This window comes from Lolium rigidum, chromosome 7 (assembly GCF_022539505.1).
Source record: "Lolium rigidum isolate FL_2022 chromosome 7, APGP_CSIRO_Lrig_0.1, whole genome shotgun sequence".
NCBI lineage: Eukaryota > Viridiplantae > Streptophyta > Magnoliopsida > Poales > Poaceae > Lolium > Lolium rigidum.
Window position 1 is genome coordinate 63,101,353 of NC_061514.1, and position 18,825 is coordinate 63,120,177.

The 18,825-nt window shown below is 41.2% G+C and overlaps 2 protein-coding genes across 2 annotated transcripts; both read left to right on the plus strand.

Annotated features, from left to right (window-relative positions):
• The first annotated feature begins 12,090 nt into the window (after positions 1 to 12,090).
• LOC124671447 lies at positions 12,091 to 14,209 on the plus strand. The gene is given in 3 exon segments (XM_047207816.1): positions 12,091 to 12,294; positions 13,680 to 14,163; positions 14,166 to 14,209. Coding segments are annotated over 3 exon segments (732 nt in total).
• Positions 14,210 to 14,485: 276 nt separating this feature from the next.
• Positions 14,486 to 17,465, plus strand: LOC124671448 (helicase sen1-like). Its single transcript, XM_047207817.1, has 4 exons — positions 14,486 to 15,895; positions 15,978 to 16,305; positions 16,699 to 16,954; positions 17,183 to 17,465. Exons 1-4 carry the CDS (start codon positions 14,486 to 14,488, stop codon positions 17,463 to 17,465), a joined length of 2,277 nt encoding a protein of 758 aa, XP_047063773.1.
• The last annotated feature ends 1,360 nt before the right edge of the window (positions 17,466 to 18,825 follow it).

Here is an 18,825-nt window from a genome sequence, read left to right on the forward strand (position 1 = left end):
TTGCATGACGTCGCTAGCCAACGGGCTCCCGAAAACACTTCCGCAACGGTCCGATTTTCCGTGGCGGAAGGGCGCCCAAGCGCGACGGACCGAAAAAATCGTCGTTGGACTTTGCCTGACGCAGTTTCCACAACGGAACCCATATCGTCGGGTTAGGCCCATAGGCGACGAAAAATACCCCTTAGCGGACGATTTTGAGACGTTGTCTATCAGAACTTTTCTTGTAGTGTTAGTAGTCGAATATGCTATGGATGGACTAAATGAGTAGGATTGATTGGCGCTAGCTGCAGTTCACAGTGGTTCCTGGCTATTGTCCATAGCATTCTACATTCGTCCTGCTTTGGGTCAAACAATTGTATGGTGCTCCTTCTACCGAATTTGTATCACAGTCTGAAATTACTCAAAATGCTCCTGAGAATTCTCTTATGAGAGAACGATACAACAAGAGTATGCGACTTAATAATGTGGAGGATCCAGAAGAGCAATCTCCTGAATTTGATGTTCTCTGCCGGTGGAAGTGCAACTCTGCTCGTTTTCCCGTCCTTTCAAAACTGGCACGTGACATACTAGCAATCCCCATCTCAACTGTTGCTTCTGAATCAGCTTTCAGTACTAGTGGTCGTATTCTAGATGACTTCAGAAGCTCTTTGACCCCGATGACACTACAAGCCTTGATATGTACACAACACTGGTTGCGCCGTAAGCGTATCAATATTGAGGCTGATCTTGCTGAGTTGACCAAGCTAGAGGAAGGTAAAAGAGGTGTGCATTTCTATTGTTTATGGATTATACAATCTTCCATACTAATTCTATTCCTGGTGTTATAATGTAGATTTTGGAGGCCTCCAAGTGGATGATGATGAGATAATACCTCCTGATTGATCCTCATGTGTGGAGACGTGGAGTAACTGTTGGCGAAAATCCAAGACCATGGTGTATCTGTGTATGCTAGGTGCTAGCTGTAGCTAGTTGCCTGTTTGAGTTGGCGAAAATCCAAGACCATGCTGTAGCTAGTTGCTAGTTGCCTGTGAGTTTGCCCCATGGACCAGATGATGTACTGATTTACTATGGTGCTATTTTCTTGTTCAAGTTGCCTGTTCAAGTTTGCCCCATGGTGTATACTGCTAGTTGTAGCTACCCTGTAGCTGCTAAGCTGCTATGGTGCCATTTTCTATGTACTGAACTACTGATGTTATGTACTGAATCATTGTATCTGTGATATTGTGATGTATCTGTATCACTGTATGTTTGCTAGACTTGTTGTGTTGCTTTTGCTTCATTGCTTCTTACTTGTTCATCATATATTATTATCTGTAAATTTATGAGTTTGCACAATATTTGTGAATATATCTCTCCTGTTATATTTTGGCATGAAACAAAAAGGTCATGCCAAAATTTTCACTTGACCGAATGCACCATAGAAAAAGACATGCCAAAAGTTGTCTCCTGTTTAAAAATTCGCGACAACTTTGGTTAATTTGGTTATTACCGAAACCGAACCGGATGTTATTGGTTATTACCGAAACCGAATCGTATTCTCGTACAAAACCGTATTTACCGAAGTATTGAAATCGTATTTAGCGAAAACCCGTATAAACCGAACCGATTTAACCGATTTAACCGAATGGGCAGCCGGACCAGCGAGGCACGCTCGATCTAAGCGTTTCCAGCGAGCCAAGCTCTGGCGAGCAAAAAAGTGGGCCCTTCGTGGCTCTGTGACTGCACACTCACACACACTTTATAGGTAAGTTTGCTCCTAATATAGTGCATCTTAATCCTACGTAACCATGCTTCAATTCAAGATGATCTCATGAAAAGGATGTGTCTCGATGTTGCGTATCCATTCCCACCACCAGTTTGGTGTTTCATCGAGTTTTTAAATGTCAATTTCGTGTTCCCTTTGAAGTTTTTTGGTCGATTTTTGTCAAGTTTGTGAAACTCGGTGGACCGTCTAAAAATTTCTTAGAGGAGTAAGTTCATCTCCATGTTCTACACAACTTTCATTTTCGGAGTTTTTCGTTTTGACGTTGCTAGATGACTGTTTCTTCGTCTTTCTAATACACTGTATGGAGTTGTAGATCTATTCGCATATAAATGGCAAATCCAAAAAAATTGAACATAAAAGTTGTGTGAAATGGTGTGGGCAAATTACACATCGAAAGAAAATTTTAAATGGTCGACTGAGTCCTAGGAATATGACAAAATTCATCCAAATAAGCTTCGAAGGGAACACGGAATCGAAATCGTGCTTTAAGCACTCGACGAAACTCCAAATTAGTCGTGGAATAGATTCCCAACGTCGAGGCGCACATTTTTCATATACACTTTATCTCGAATTGAACCACGATTGTGTAAATTAGAATGGATTCCCAACATCGAGGCGCACATTTTTCATATACACTTTATCTCGAATCGAACCATGATTGTGTAAATTAGAATGGATTAAGATGATCTAGCTTGCTAAAACATAATGTATTTAAAGTCATGCTATGTAGTGGCCCTAGTCACTCGACGAAACTCCAAATTAGTCGTGGAATGGATTTCCAACATGGAGGCACACATTTTTCATATACACTTCATCTCGAATCGAACCATGATTGTGTAAATTAGAGTGGATTAAGATGAACTAGCTTGCTAAAACATAATATATTTAAAGTCTGGCGAGCAAAAAAGTGGGCCCTTCGTGGCTATGTGACTGCACACTCACACACACTTTATAGGTAAGCTTGCTCCTAATATAGTGCATCTTAATCCTACTCCGATCTACGTAACCGTGCTTCAATTCAAGATGATCTCATGAAAAGGATGTGTTTCGATGTTGCGAATCCATTCGCACCACCAGTTTGGTGTTTCGTCGAGTTTTTAAATGTCAATTTTGTGTTCCCTTTGAAGTTTTTTGGTCAATTTTTGTATAGTTCGTGAGACTCGGTAGATCGTTTAAAATTTTCTTAGAGGAGTAAATTCTTCTCCATGTTCTACACAACTTTCATTTTCAGAGTTTTTCGTTTTGACGTTGCTAGATGACTATTTCTCCGTCTCTCTAATACACTGTATGGAGTTATAGATCTATTCACATATAAATGGCAAAACCAAAAAACTTTGAACATAAAATTTGTGTGAAATGGTGTGGGCAAATTACACATCGAAAGAAAATTTTAAATGGTCGACTGAGTCCCACGAATATGACAAAATTCGTCCAAATAAGCTCCAAAGGGAACAATAAATCGAAATCGTGCTTTAAGCACTCGACAAAACTCCAAATTGGTCGCGGAATGGATTCCCAACATTGAGGCGCACATTTTTCATATACACTTTATCTCGAATCGAACCATGAGTGTAAATTAGAGTGGATTAAGATGAACTAGCTCGCTAAAACACAATTTATTTAAAGTCATGCTATGTAGTGGCAACCAATCCCCATGCGTTTTTTTGTTTCTACCGCGAGGGGTTGTTGATATTCAAACTAGATTCAGAACATGATTTTGGACTTGGCCCGGTCCATAATTAATCTAGGGAGAAGATCTCCATATATGAAAAAAAAATGCCATGTAGTACCAAACAGCCTTTATACAAGTTATAAAAAGCGCGCAAGATAGATCTTTCTAAATGCCTATTTTTTCAACAATTTCGAGCAAAGTTGGTTCCGGTTGCTCTCTCATAAATACTGTATTACTCTTTCCTTTTCAAATCAGTTAACCCAGCATTATTTTTCAAAAAATGAGAGATCTCGGTTAAAGCTGCGACAACTAAATTAGAGCTGCGACAACTAAATTAGAGCAGCTGTGATTTATCAGTTGGCCTTGATCACAGGCCAGAGGGTTTAAACGCTTTAAACCGCGGATGAGTTACCTCCCGTAAAAGATTCCCAAACGGATACAGCGAACCGTAGTCTTCGATAGCCATGGCCACCCGTGACTCCATACTTCCATAGTACAGCAGGTAGCAGCGAGGCTTCCGAAGGAAGGAAGGGTTTCTTCCCTTCACATTTGATTTTCACTTTCCCCTCTCCTTTCCTCTTTCCTTCAAATTTCCCCCTCTCTCTCCTCCGGTTTCCCGGGCCTTCCTCTTTCGTCTCACCACCAACACTACAGGCCTCGCTAGTCCGCCGCCGCCGCCGCCTTCTCCTTGTCGCCCCGCACAAGCAAGGTCGATCCCGCGGCGTGGCGCATTGGCGGCATGACCAGGCGGAGGAAGGGTGGTCGTGGCCGTGGGCCGAGGAGGAACGCCAAGGATGAATGGCCGGGGAAGAACGCCGACGGTGACTGGCCGAGCCTCGTCGACTTGGTGCTGTCTTGGAGCCTCGAGGATGTCATGGACGAGGACGTCTTCAAGAACAAGGTTGGATTCTAGTGCTGCTCCTTTCGGTTCCCTCGATCTGTTCTCCCCGTCTTGGTTGTGCCGTGCTCCCGTAGGTTTAGGTCAATCTGGCTCATGATGTATCTTGTTTCATCTACAAATTGTAGTTAGGAGAACCTGGTCAGAACATGGTACTGCTCGCTAAAGTTTTGATATTTAAGCCAAAATTGAACTAAATAACTAAACTTTACTGAGAAGTGCGTACCATGTTCTGGACTTGGAGGTCTTTCATCTCCGAATTCTGGTAAGGGGCTGGTCAGAACATGTCACTTCTCCACAAAGTTTTAGTATTTGAGCCAACTTTGAACTAAATACCTAAACTTTACCAAGAAATACTCTTCTTCCAAACAGGCCCCAAGGGGTTTGACACTAAGCATGAATTCTGTAAGAAGTTGGGAAGAGTCTGGCCAATTTTGGGTCTTTATACTCTGCCTGAAGAACATATATACTTCCTTTGGAACTCCTAAGGGCATATGTTGATAGTGTGGCTGGGTGTTTGTTGTCTAGGAGAGCTCTTTCACCATTTGTGATTTGAGCATGTAAGCTTGTTACATTTTATCTAAAACCTGATGGATGCATTAAATACAAAGTATTACAAACATGCTGAATTTCATACTCCAATCCACTATCATCATTGGCAAAAAAGGCAAAGCATTACTGTAGCAAATGGATGCAGTGAAATGTCCATAACTAACCGCTTGTCTTTTGTTATTCTCAATACCAGCACTTTCTCAGTAATTGCTGTGTTTTTATATCCATGAATTTCTGTCATCGTCTTCTAACCATGAGAATTCACATTGCAGCTGAAAAGGATACCCTCCGTATTTAATAATATCGAGGGCTATATAGGATCCTACACATCTCCATTGTTGGAGGAGCTGCGAGCTGAGATGTTGTCCAGCTTGGAATCCATCTCCACCTTGTCTTTTGTCAAAGTATCATGGATCGAGCAAAAGAAATACAGTGAATCTTATGACATTGCTTTTGAGGCTGATTCTCAGAATACGGAGTCTCGTAACAAACCCGAAAGTAATCGTCGAAGTGTTGGTGATATCATTATCCTGTCTGATGTGAAGCCAGAGAATATATCTGATATTGCTCAGAATGGGAGTCCGTACTGCATTGCCTTCATTACTGATGGAGGGGATGAAGATGATGACTCGCCTCCTGCCATGTATGTGATAAAAGCTTCAGGCCAAATTGATGCTGCAGATGAGATCAGTCAAGATGGGAAAAGGAGACCACTTTTTGCTGCTCATTTACTGAATATCGTAACCTACATCCGCATATGGCGCTGCCTTGACTACACAACACTCAGGAGAAACCAAAACCTCATACAGGAGATGGTACATTATCCGCGGGTATGTATGCTCGTATGCTCTGAATGATACTAATACAATAATGATATGATCTTGTTTCTCAGATAAAAACATGAAATCTTAGATATCGAAGAAGAGAAACTAATATTCAAGTTATCATCCACGTTTCCATTTTATTAAAGATTGCATATGAAAAATTTCTGTTTATTTCATATGAAATGATTCAGCTATGTTCACATCATAATAAGAACTATTATCATAGGCTTTTGTGCAGCTGCAAAAAAAACTATTTATCTGATTAGTTCCTTTTCTGGTGTTCCTAGGTTGCAAATATTCCCCCAAAGCACGCACATGGTTTTTCTTCAGTTGACAGCATGGAAATATGGAGTGAATTGTCTACAATGGATCTTAACAACTCTCAGAATGACGCCATCCTGAACTGTATTTCAGCAATGCTCTGCAGTACCAGCAGCAGTTTTAGCCTTATCTGGGGACCTCCTGGCACAGGAAAGACCAAAACAATCAGTGTACTCTTGTGGTTAATGAGAAAAACGAAACATGGTATACTTACATGTGCACCAACAAACCTTGCTGTTAAGCAAGTTGCTTCACGTTTCTTAAGGTTGAGCAAAGAGAATTCTGTGGATACAAGATGCTTAGGAGATGTTCTGTTGTTTGGCAATAAACAACGCATGTGTGTCGATGATGATCTGAAAGAGATATACTTACATGACCGCGTAAGGAAGCTTCTTGTTTGCTTTGCGCCATTGACTGGATGGAGAGCTTGCCTGTCTTCCCTATACGGTTTTCTTGAGAATGGTTACTCCCAGTACCTTCAAAGTTTTGCAGACCAAAGGGAAGATGAGAACCTTTCCTTTTTGGATTACACCAGGAAAAGATTTACTGCTATGTATCCTGAGCTTCGAAGATGTTTCAAACAGTTACTATTTCATGTTCCAAAATCTTGCATTTTGGAAGTGAATTATACCAACATAATTTCACTTCTTGAACTGCTTGAAGATTTCAGTATGCTCCAGAGAAAAATTAGCAGGGATGAAATGAAGAATGTTTTCATGTATACGGATGTTCCCAGGAAATCCAGCATGGCAAAGTTTTCCAAAGCAGTGATAACTCTTGGCAAGACCAGAATCAAATGCCTTGAGCTGCTAAAGATGCTACTAAGTTCCTTGAAACTTCCTATAACATCCTCCAAGCGCACCATCCGGGAATTCTGTATGGACAACGCCAGCATAATTTTCTGCACTGTTTCTAGCTCTTCCAAAGTAACAAGCAATAATAAACTAGAATTGCTTGTTGTTGATGAGGCTGCCCAGTTGAAAGAATGTGAAACATTAATCCCTTTGCGTTTGCCTGCTCTGAAGCATGCTATCCTTATTGGTGATGAGTGCCAACTACCAGCAATGGTGAAAAGTAAGGTTAGTTCTTGGTGTTATATTCTTGTACAATCTCGATTACTCTGGCAAGCATAAGATTCCCTATTTATTTTGTTACATTTGTGTCCTCTCATCTGATTTTGTGATACCTGTAGGCTTGCGAGGATGCATTATTTGGGAGAAGCCTCTTTGCGAGGTTGAGTTCACTGGGACATGAAAAGCATCTGCTTAATGTGCAATACAGAATGCACCCATCCATTAGCATTTTTCCAAACACCAGATTTTATGGAGGGAAACTCTTTGATGCTCCTAGTGTCATGCAAAAAGAACACCAGAAGAAGTATCTTCCAGGTTCTATGTTCGGTCCTTACTCTTTCTTCAACATTGAAGATGGTTGGGAGGATGTCGATGAACTTAGTCATAGCAGGAAGAACATGGTTGAAGTTATTGTTATCCAGGAAATATTGCAAAATCTCCAAAAAGGTATGTGTTATATCATCATACAATTTAGTTACCTGTAAAATTCCATATTTTTTTCGTTTTGGCTACCTTATGCTCTTCAGGTGTTGTTTGCAATTTTCAGCTGGACTTTAATTGATGATTGAACTAACTATATGGAAGGATGATCATAAAACAGCAGTGTTAAATTAAGCGCTCCTAAGTGCATGCTTAGACTTTAATCCTTCAGAAAAGGGAAAAGTGGAGGCAAAAAAACTCGCCCAGCGGCACTTAATAGAACATTGTAAAACATGTCTTTTTAGTTAACAAGTCCAATTAGTTTGATGGTATGATATTATGTTTTAAGGTTCTTATATTTTAGTTCAAAGGTAGCACACATCAGTAACAATGTCTCTGTTTCTGAAACTTTGAAGCAATTTCCTTTTGTTTTTACTCTAGAAAAATAAATAGTGATAGTGTGACACCAGTGGGCCTTCGCTTTAATAGGATATGATAATGCTAATTTTCTATTCTTTTGCTCTTTATAGCATGGATATTAGGGTGAATGCTTACTGTAAATATTTCACCACGCAGCTTGTTCTAAGACCATGAAGAAGGTCACAGTTGGTGTCATATGCCCGTACACTGCTCAAGTTCTAGCAGTCCAAGAAAACCTGAGGAAAATGAAGTTTGGCTCCTTATTAGTTAAAGTTAATTCTGTTGATGGCTTTCAAGGTGGAGAGGAAGACATCATCATTTTATCAACTGTCAGGTCCAATTCTGATGGGGTGGTAGGGTTTCTTTCAAATCGACAACGTACAAATGTATCTTTGACAAGAGCGAGGTATCTTATGTTACTGACTTGTGTTCCTTATGTGATCTATTTTTCGCTTACCCTCTCAGTGGTTTACTTATTCTACTTTGGTTGCAGACATTGCCTTTGGATTTTGGGAAACGCAGCAACCTTATCTAGAAGTGGTTCTATCTGGGAAAATCTAGTTAGCAATGCAAAGGAACGACAGTGTTTCTTCAATGCAAAAAGTGATGGGGCTATTTCTCGTGTGATCGCCAAGCATGGAAGTGAGCTCAGTTCAGCTAAAGACAGAAGGGATACACCTTTCAAAGTTATAGATAACATGGTTCAGGTATTGATTTCACTGGACCCTTTTCTCTACTGCCTACGGGCTATCTAGAAATTGCCAAGTGATGCATTCGTGAATGTTCTATTTATTTTTGAAAAATGATTCACATTTTGCTAATTAGATTATCCATAACTTGTTATGGACTTTGTGTCAAACTGTCAATGGCCCTACAATTTGTAGGTATGAGTATGAAGTTACATATAGTATCTGCCCTGGACATATATTATATAGAGTGCTAGGGAACAATAAAACTTAGCTTTTCAGAAGTAGCTATTTCACTAGATGGAAATCCATTTTTCAGACTGCTCAAACTTGAAAATGCAACGAGAGAAGACAAGCTGTGGCCGAGTTACTAGTCCAAACTGTGCTACTATTGCTACGGTAGCAACTTGGTAGAAGTAACCTGGTGTTTTGCATGCAACAGTTGTTATGGATCACATGCTACTGCGTTTGTAGCTCTCACAAATTCCTATCAGTGAAGTGCATGAAGTAGCTATGAGATTTGAAATTATTGACGTTGTGAAGCTCATAATTTTTTGTGTCCATTTAGGTTCAGGCACCATCTCGAAAGGCGCGGAAACGTCAAAACCGTTCTTTGAAATGTGTTCCCCCTGGGAGTCAACCAAGTGGTATCGCTTCCTGTTCTGATCTGCATCGCCGAAAGGACAAGGGGATTGTTGAAGATATCACTGCCTCCTTCAGCGATCTCAGACTCCGTTGAAGGTTCTTCACTCTTGAGAGCCAAGCTTTTTTGGGGGGGATGAGTCAAGATCATGATCTATTTCTGAATGCCTAAGTCTGCAAAACTGATGGCAGAATGGCTTCTGTGGAACCTCATTTGCCTAGAAGCTCATTTGCCAAACCCTGCTGTGTTGTAGGAAATGGCCCATAAGACTTCAATTTCGGCTCGCATGATTCTGCAACTCTGCGTTGAGTGAATGTTAGCCCTGTTGTTCAGTTTGGATGTCCAAACTGTAGCCAAAATGCTTTTGAACATGAATACTACTCCCTCTGCCCATAAAAAAATATCGAAGGTTTGTTCAACTTCGGATACACTAAAAAGTGTCTAGATAGATCTGAATTTATACAAACTCTTTGACATCTTTTGTAAGCAGAGGTAGTACTACTTCTGCAAATGCTGGTTTGACAGGTTCGAAGTTGTTAGTTGTGCTCTGCACCTGAAACCACAATCGTAGTTTTATGGTGCCTCATATTTGAAGTACTATCGATTACTACTGCTAGTAGTACAATTTTGTAATTTTGCTTTGTTTGACGAAAAAGAAATTGATCGTCAACTATGGTTTGAGGAAATTGCACAAATAAACAACTCTTGTGGTCATTGTTGCACAAATCAGTGACTCAATTTTATTGTTGCACAAATCAGTGACTACCCCTTGATCCATTTCTTAAATTCCAACAAGATTTTGGACTTCAATCCAGGAGAAAATCCCATTCTTCTCGTGAGTATCATCCCGGTAAGAACTTGGCCTTGGTCTAAACACCGTACCCAACACCGTACCCTTGCCGCCATCAACCATGGCTTCATCTGCGAGACTAAGATCACAAAATAAAGGTACCAGATGATCTCGTACCAATATCGTATCGTGGATTTTGGCCTCGTTGGCCATGAACCCCTCCTCATCAACTTCTTCACCAGTACCCGTCATCCGAGTTCAATGCATAGCATAGACTATACGGGATGCCATGGTCCGTGTTTTCTTGTGTGTCATACTTATCCAAATCTCCAACATTGTTTTCATGGAGCTCAAGCTCATTCTCATCATCCCCATACTCATCATTTTCTTCTTCCAATAATTTTTCTTGGTTCTTTGAAATCAGGCTCAATGTTTGCATCACGTCATGTTGATTCCAAGGAGGTTCACTCATTTCCTTTTGGTTCAAGAGTTGAGGACTCCTACCATTCAACGGGGAGGCAAGCCGGTTCAGGTCCTAATGAAAAGTAATATCAACATTTTTGGTGGCAACAACTCAATAGCTTTGTCTAGTGATTCGGCCACCACCTCCTTGTATGCAACCTAACGTTGCTCGGAGTAGATACACATTATCTTCCAACGGACGTGCATTCCGAATCACGCATTATGCCTTTCCTCCAACTCAACAACATAACTTGAGTTGGCTCATCCGGGTCCATCCAATTTAAATCAATCCTAACTTGTTCCAACTTCCAAGAGCTTGGCATATTTAGGATTACGCTCGAACACCAAGTCAAGCTCATCCAGGTCCGGCTCAATATTTCCTTTCAAACAAGCGTCCTTGTTCACATGATGAATACGGAAAATTCTCGCCATGCCTAAAATAAGTATAACAACAAAACGGTAAAAACATTCAATAAGTACCCAAGCCAGGATTAACACAAACATCATAATCACAAAACCAAACCCTAACCTACAAATCTAACAAAAACCTTAACCCTACCCCTACCCCTACCCCTAACATAACAACAACCCTAAATCTTATACATGACAAAAAACCTAACCATAACCTACTAATCTTAGGAAAAATGTTTGATATAGAAGCCCCTATTGGCCAAAGCAACAAGAATCAAACATGGATTTTTGGATCAATTCATATTTTTAGGGTTTCCAAGTTTTGAACATGTGTTACTACAACATTTTAATGGGTCAAAAAGGAGGGAAATGAGGGCCAGTACCTCTAGGAACTTGGGGTGATTGAACTCCACGGAGGAAACCTTCAAATTTGTGAAATCTGTGAGAGGAACTTAAGAGGGGGAGAGAGGGGAGTTGCCAACCTTGAACCTCTTCTTTCCATTGGAAAATGGATGGCTGGCTAATTTATTCTTCAAAATACTTTTGCCTTTGTTTTTTTTTGTCCATTTTGCCAGCTTTTGAGTATGTGCTGGCTTGGTCAATTTCTCTCTCACGTAAAAATATAAGCGTCCCATCTCACTTGTCACTGGCAAAATATTACCATCTCTCTTGTCACTGGCAAAATACTATTTGAAGTAATTCTTGGTTAAATAAAAAACTCGTAAAACGAGGACGCCTTATTTCTTAAAACGAAGGTAGTACTAGTATTTTTTTTTTTGAAAAATGCAAAGATGTACTACTAGGGTAGGCACGCTGGCACAGGATCGTGCCGGTCTGGGCAGATCTTTCGTTTGATGTAAAAGCCTTCAAGCCCGTGCGCAGTGAAACGTCACAGCATCCCGCCATATCCGGGGAATCTTGCGTTCGATTCGCTACGTTTGGCGGTGAGGTGGAAGCAACACCCATCGGGAAGGGACACACTTCGCACAGAGTTGGGCACGCTCGCCGCCCGCATTTACTTTCATCTCGGGGATTCCAACGGCCCAACGCAACTTAAACACGCTCAACACTGATTAATACTTGTGCCCGTGGTTCTCCTCTTACTCGTAGCTTAGCAAGCGTCCGAGAGCTAGGCAAGGAGAGCGGCACCACAATGAATGGCGGTGGCGAGGACCTCCATAGTGCAGCAGAGGCGGAGGAGGAGTCGCAAAGGAGGAGGAAGTCCGTGCTCAGCTACTGGGATGCCGTGGTGAAAGATGACCGGAAGCTCTGCAAGTTCGATCTCGGCTCCCTGGAGAGAAAAATGTTCTCTTGGTCCGTCCAGGATATCTTCAACAGGGACCTCCTCAGGAAGCAGGTGACGTACCGCTCGTCTTCATTCTCACCTTGTTTAACTTGTTTTCTATAATCTATAAATAAGACCAGCATTCCAACATCTCTCGATCGATCATTACAATCCCACGCATTTTTGCCTTCTTTTGGGCTTGGCTGATCTCGTAAGCCATCCTCTCCTGCCGTTTTAAGATGAATGCAGTGTAAACACATCAACTTTTACCGTAGAAAAAACTCATGAACTTTGATTCTGTGTTAATCGGGAGTTTTTAGATGGGAGGAACATGCATATGATGATATGAAGGTTGTTCCATGCGCAAATGCTGGAGTTACTGGCAGATTTGTTACGGACTGGACTTACGGGGTAAAATATGCATGGCTAATTATATTCTGGAATCCTTTTTCAGGAAAACACATTATTGAGTATTATTGCTGATTTATGGTTTTTTCTCAAAAATTGCATGACAGTTGATTCTTCACTTTTGGGAGGGGAACATAATATAGTAGTTGATTTTTAACACAACATATAATATAAAATGTTGTTTTGAGATTTTTAGGAGAATGTAGTAGTAGTTGATTTTTAATTTTTTTAGAGGATAGTAGTTGATTTTTAAGAGATGCACTAGCTGATTAAAATGTTCTTTTGTACAAAAGCCCCTTTTTAGAACACAAAAAAACCCTATTAAAGCTATTAAAAGGCAGCATAATCTTTGGGCTACAGACCTTTTCCCCTAAAAAAGAAGAATCTCTGGGCCAAATTGTGTCAAATGCCCATCTAGGCTCTTTATCCGCTCGGCAAGGCCCATTCAACGGTGTGCCTTCTCCTGTTCTGTTTATGCGTCGTTGACCAGGGAGATCGTGAGTCGAGCTCCTCCAATGGACAGCTCTCGTCGCTATCCTAGTCGATGTTCTTTGCGCACTTGATTCTCTCATCTATAGTTTTTTACTTTACCGTGATATAAGGGTGGTGACCGGAGCTTGTACACTAGGTGTTCGTTGTTTTGCCAAACAGAAAAGCCCTGTTTGAGCAAGATTTTTTTTCTACAGAATCGCGCTTTTCTTTGTAAAATATCCGCATGTGGATGAAGGACTCACCAGTCACCATGGCAAGACGGTAACTTGTATAATATGGATTATTTCTTTGTGCGCTTAGTATGTTTGCTCATTTCATAGGCTTGGTTTCTTTCTTTTCTGATATTACTCCAGTGCTGAATCCTTTTTTAATTAAAAAATGGGTTTTTTCATGTTGTGTTTATTGCATGCCAGTGTAAACATATGTTTTAAATCCACTAGTCGACCTCACCCGAACTGTCTAAAAGTCTATTGCATTGTTCCTCTCATATGGATCATAGACTGCTGAAATTTTACTTAGAATGAGAACTGATGAAGTAGTGTGGAAATTCGTCGCAGGTCAAGAGCATACCGGATACCTTCATGTCATTGCACACTTATCTGGACTCGTTCAAATACCCTCTAATTGAAGAAATGCATGCTGATCTCTTCTCGTCATTGGACTGTTATGCTCAGGCAAACTTCATACAAATAATCTGGTTGGAGAAGCTTGATGATGAGAAATCAATATTCTGTTTTGAGGTTTCCAAGCCATCAAAGGATCAGAAGTCGAGAGAGGTATATGATCCCAAAGAGGGGGACATAATAGTTGTGTCCTTGCAAAAACCGCATCATGTGTCTGATTTGAAACAAAATAAGGCAACATATGTGTTAGGTTCAGTTCTGAAATGTGAAGACAACGAAGATGGAGATTTCCCACCCAATTGCTGTATTGTTCGTTTTTCATCTGCTATTCCTGTTGAAGTGGATCCAGAAACAAAAATACCTATGGAGCCATCATTTGCTGTGTGTCTCATAAATATGAAGACATACACCCGTATATGGGATTGCCTTCATATGGAAATAGGTGATCCGAAAAGGAGGACTAGTACTGGTACCATTAATCTAGCGTGGCAGTACAAGCAAAGGGTATACCAGTTATTTACATGCATAAATAATTATGTCATTTTTAATACTTTCCTATGTCTGATATCAACTTTCCTATGTCATTATGCTTTGGCAACCTGTAGCTCTCTATGCAAGATTTTCTCTGCACTAACATTACTTCTGCAAATGTTTCTGCTTTCCAGCACATTAAATAGTTCAGTAATGTTTATACATTGCTCCAGATAAATGATTTACTTCCCCATTTTGCCTTGAAGGTAATGGTTGACAACTCGTCATGTTCCAAAATATCTCAGTATTCTGCTCATAGATCAATTGATGGTCTTGGCCTTGAGAAGTTCAACTTAAATGATTCACAGCTGAATGCAGTAGCAGACTGTTTCTCAGCAATGGAGAACCACTCACCTTCCCTAAAACTCATATGGGGACCCCCTGGGACAGGTAAAACAAAAACCATTAGCACTATCCTGTGGGCAATGCTCATCAAGGACTTCAGGATACTTACCTGTGCACCAACCAATACTGCTGTGCTGGAAGTTGCATCTCGGATTGTCAGGCTTGTTGGAGAGTCTTCAGATGGCAGCGGCTGCTTTCTGAACGATATTGTCCTGTTTGGGAACAAAGATAGGATGAAGATAGATGATAGTCATGATCTTTCTGTGGTATTCCTTGACTCGCGTGCAAAGCGGTTGTTGCCATGTTACGTCCCAATCACTGGTTGGAGGCATTGCTTGTGCTCACTGATCGATCTTCTAGAGAATCCCGTGACCAAGTACAAGCTGCACATTGAGTATATTCTTGAGGCAATCAAGGCCATGGAGGAGGAGATTCCTAAGGAGGATATGGACAAACTCCTCCTGCACCAGGAGGGCAATTCATTGCCCCTACATTCTGATTTATGTTCCAAACCCATCTCCAAAGATCATCTTATCGCACTTCTCTTGGTGTTCCGCAAGCCAATCCATAATGAAGCATGGTATGACTCTGAAGCTATAAACAAAGCATTCGGAGTACTACCATTCAAGGATTATTTGAAAGGTAGTTACAACATACTTTCAGAGAATTTGGGCAATTGCATTGAGGTACTGTACAGCGATCACCCAAGAAATCCAGAAACAGGACAGAGTTTTCGGTGTATGCTGGAAGTGCATGAATTGATTGAAATTCTCCATGCATTGGTAAATTGGTATACGGATAATGATGATATATGGCCAGATGAAGTTCTTGAGGGAAAGATAGAAGAGGACTGTAATCCTGTTTCCTGGCCTGAGCAGTTAGCATGTCTGCGGACTAACACATGCAGTAAATCTAAGTTCAAGCTGGCCAGATCCCTGTGTGTGCAAGAATTACGATATCTTCGCAAAAACTTGGAGGTTCCAGTTTTTTACAGCGCGAGGTCTGTCCAACTGTATCTGTTGCAGCGAGCAAAATGTATTCTCTGTACAGTTTCTAGCTCATTCAGGTTGTACAATGTGCCCATGGACAATTCTGATTCTGATATAACTGGATTGATGAAGCCTGAAAATTTCAATCCTGTGGAGTTGCTGATTGTTGACGAGGCTGCACAGCTCAAAGAGTGCGAGACCTTAATTCCCTTGCAGCTGCCTGGCATAAGGCAAGCTGTTTTCATTGGAGACGAATATCAGTTACCTGCTCTGGTGAAAAGTAAAGTAAGCTTTGTGTGTTGACAACTCTCTTTGCCCAATTTTCCCATTTGAAAACATTATATTGACCTGTAATGTGATTCTGTAGATATCTGACAATGCTAAGTTTGGGCGAAGTGTTTTTGAGAGGTTAAGTATGCTCGGCTATGGTAAGCACCTTCTGAATGTGCAATACAGGATGCACCCAAAAATAAGCAGGTTTCCAGTTGTTACATTTTACGATGGCAAGATATTTGACGGTCCCAATGTCACTAATAAAAGTTATGAAAAGAGGTTTTTAGCAAGTGATGTTTTTGGGTCGTACTCGTTCATAAATGTAGATGGAGGACATGAAACAACTGAGAAGCACGGTCGTAGCCTGAAAAACACAATTGAAGCTGCTGCAGTTTCGCGGATAGTGCAGAGGTTGTTCAAAGGTAATCATCAATATTAATTCTTTAGTTGAAGTACTCAAATTTGTTATAGAAAACATAGAGATTGGGTTTTAGTATGTCACATGGATAAAGAAAGTCATGAAACCAATACATTACTTGATGGAAATGAGCTATTTATGGGATCAATTTGTTGGGAATACTAAGAGAGATAAGTTAGTTTTCAGTAACAAATGTTGAAGAGAGGGGTAAGAGAAATATGTGCTAAAGAGAGAAAAGGTCAGCTAAGTTTGCATGCAAGCATACATGCCAAGTATTTTTAAAGAGAAGGAGAAATAAGTATGATGTTCCCTAATGTGCATATAGTTTGAACCACTAGGACCTTGACCTTGGCTCACTGCACGTATAATGTTTATTCTCCTTTTCTCTTAATTGCAGAGTCATTCTCTACAGGAATCAAGATCTCTGTTGGTGTTGTGTCCCCATATAATGCTCAAGTTAGAGCAATCAATGAAAAACTCGGAAAATCCTACAATAAGCATGAAGGTTTCTCTGTGAAAGTGAAATCTGTGGATGGTTTCCAAGGTGCAGAGGAAGATATCATTATCATATCAACAGTGAGGAGCAACAAGGCTGGTTCTGTTGGATTTCTTACAAACATGCAGAGGACCAATGTTGCTCTGACAAGGGCTAAGTAAGTTTTCTGGTGGCTTGATTCCAGGGTACATGCAAAATTCAATTTAAAATATATACTCTTTGGAGTATTACAAATTTATCTTTGACAATTAATTCTGTTATAATATGGTGTTGAAAACGACATAGTTTGAATGAAATTTAAAGGCATCTTTGTAATGTCATCAGAATTCAAAAGGAGTCTTTAAATATCATCAGAAGGAATAACTTATTTGTTGGTTGTTGTTAGGCACTGTTTATGGATAGTAGGAAATGGGATGACTTTGTCCAACAGCAAATCTGTTTGGCAGAAGATAGTCAAAGATGCGCAAGATCGAGGATGCTATTTTGACGCCAGTGAAGACAAAGATCTGTCAAATGCGGTAATCAGGGCCGTGATTGAGCTTGACGATGCTGAGAATTTGGTGAAGATGGACTCGCTGCATATAAGCAGGCCAAGGATTCAGGTATTTCCAAAGGACTTCGCAAAAGCGCTGTCATATGGTCATATCACCCTAGCAAGTGTGAGCTAATGGTGATTGTGTTTTATATGCAGAACTCAAGGCCTAAATACCGCTCATGAGATGTCAGTAGCACCAGCAGCCCCCTAATCGTACGCGTTGTTGGCATGATGTTCTCGTTGTGGGGCTTACTTTGCTGAAGAGACTTCATCTGTGTTAGTATGGATCTGCTGAGTGTCGTGAGATGCCTACATTTTGTTGAGCCTAAGCTTGAGGCACCCTTATTGCTCAAGCTCAGTTGTGTAGTTTTCCATTATTCCACCAAGACTGATCGACACAGACCATCCATCTTATTTTGCAATCCTGTTTTCTGAGATCGTGTTCTGTTTTAAACTTGTCATGATGCTAGATTGTGGTTGTCGCGTGAAATGACCCCTATCATTCTCAGTTGTTCATTACATACGTGCAATTCATTATTCTGAGGTAAGATAGATATATGGCGGGCCGCGGAGGTTGAAGTACATGCGGGTGGCGTGATTAGGGAAAACTGGCTCAGAATTGCTTCAACTGTAGAAGCTTATTTGCCAGACCCTGCTGTGTTGTAGGAAATGGCCCATAAGAATTTTATCTTGGCTCACATGATTCTGCAGTTCCGAGTTGAGTCATCAATGTTATCCCTAGAGGGAGAGCACTTCAGTTTGGATTTCCAAACTGTAGCATACACACGATGTTTCATGTACGATTCACTTACGACGCGTCACCTCCATCATCGAGGCAGCCGGTCATGCAGTCCGATGCCGTCAGATTTTGCATCGTACCTGAGTCGGACGCAGTTGGATCGTCTAAATGCTTTCGAACATGGATGCTACTGCTGCTAGGAGTGCTGATTTCTGCAGTTCGTTGGGGGATGCCCTATCTCGCGTGGTGGTGACCGGCTCGTGGTGGCGTTGGTGGTCCGGGGGAGGGGAAGCCGAGCCAGAGGCTCCGGTCTATGAGTTGGGTGTGTTAGGATTAGATCCTAACTGCCATAGGCAGTTAATTAGTGCCCAAACCACCGCCGTCCGTACGGACGCCTCTTACTTGTACAGACACCTTTTCATCTAACAGGCATCTCCTACAGACGCCTCCTCTTGTAACCGACTTCCCGAACAGACGGGAAACCCTGTATAAATATCCCTTGTTGATCAATGAAGAAGATAGTTGAATCATTTGTTGTCTCTCTCGATTTACATCTCGATTACTTCTAACACGTTATCAGCACGCTCTGCATCTGAGCTATTCCGATTCCGACGAACTCGCCGGAAGAAACAAGAACAGGAAGAACGGGTAAGAGAAGGTGAGAAATAGAACAATGCATCAAGGTCTGATGTCCCTGTTTCTTCACCTTAACCGCAACCACGGCCGTCGCCGCCGCTTCGTAGCGCCCCCGCCA

What these genes read in the sequence shown, in the direction of transcription:
- LOC124671448 (XM_047207817.1), top strand. Translation starts at nt 14,486, where the DNA reads ATGGTTGACAACTCGTCATGTTCCAAAATATCTCAGTATTCTGCTCAT. An exon ending in CTGCTCTGGTGAAAAGTAAA is followed by an intron (nt 15,896 to 15,977) that starts GTAAGCTTTGTG and finishes GTGATTCTGTAG; the next exon opens with ATATCTGACAATGCTAAGTT. An exon ending in GTTGCTCTGACAAGGGCTAA is followed by an intron (nt 16,955 to 17,182) that starts GTAAGTTTTCTG and finishes GGTTGTTGTTAG; the next exon opens with GCACTGTTTATGGATAGTAG.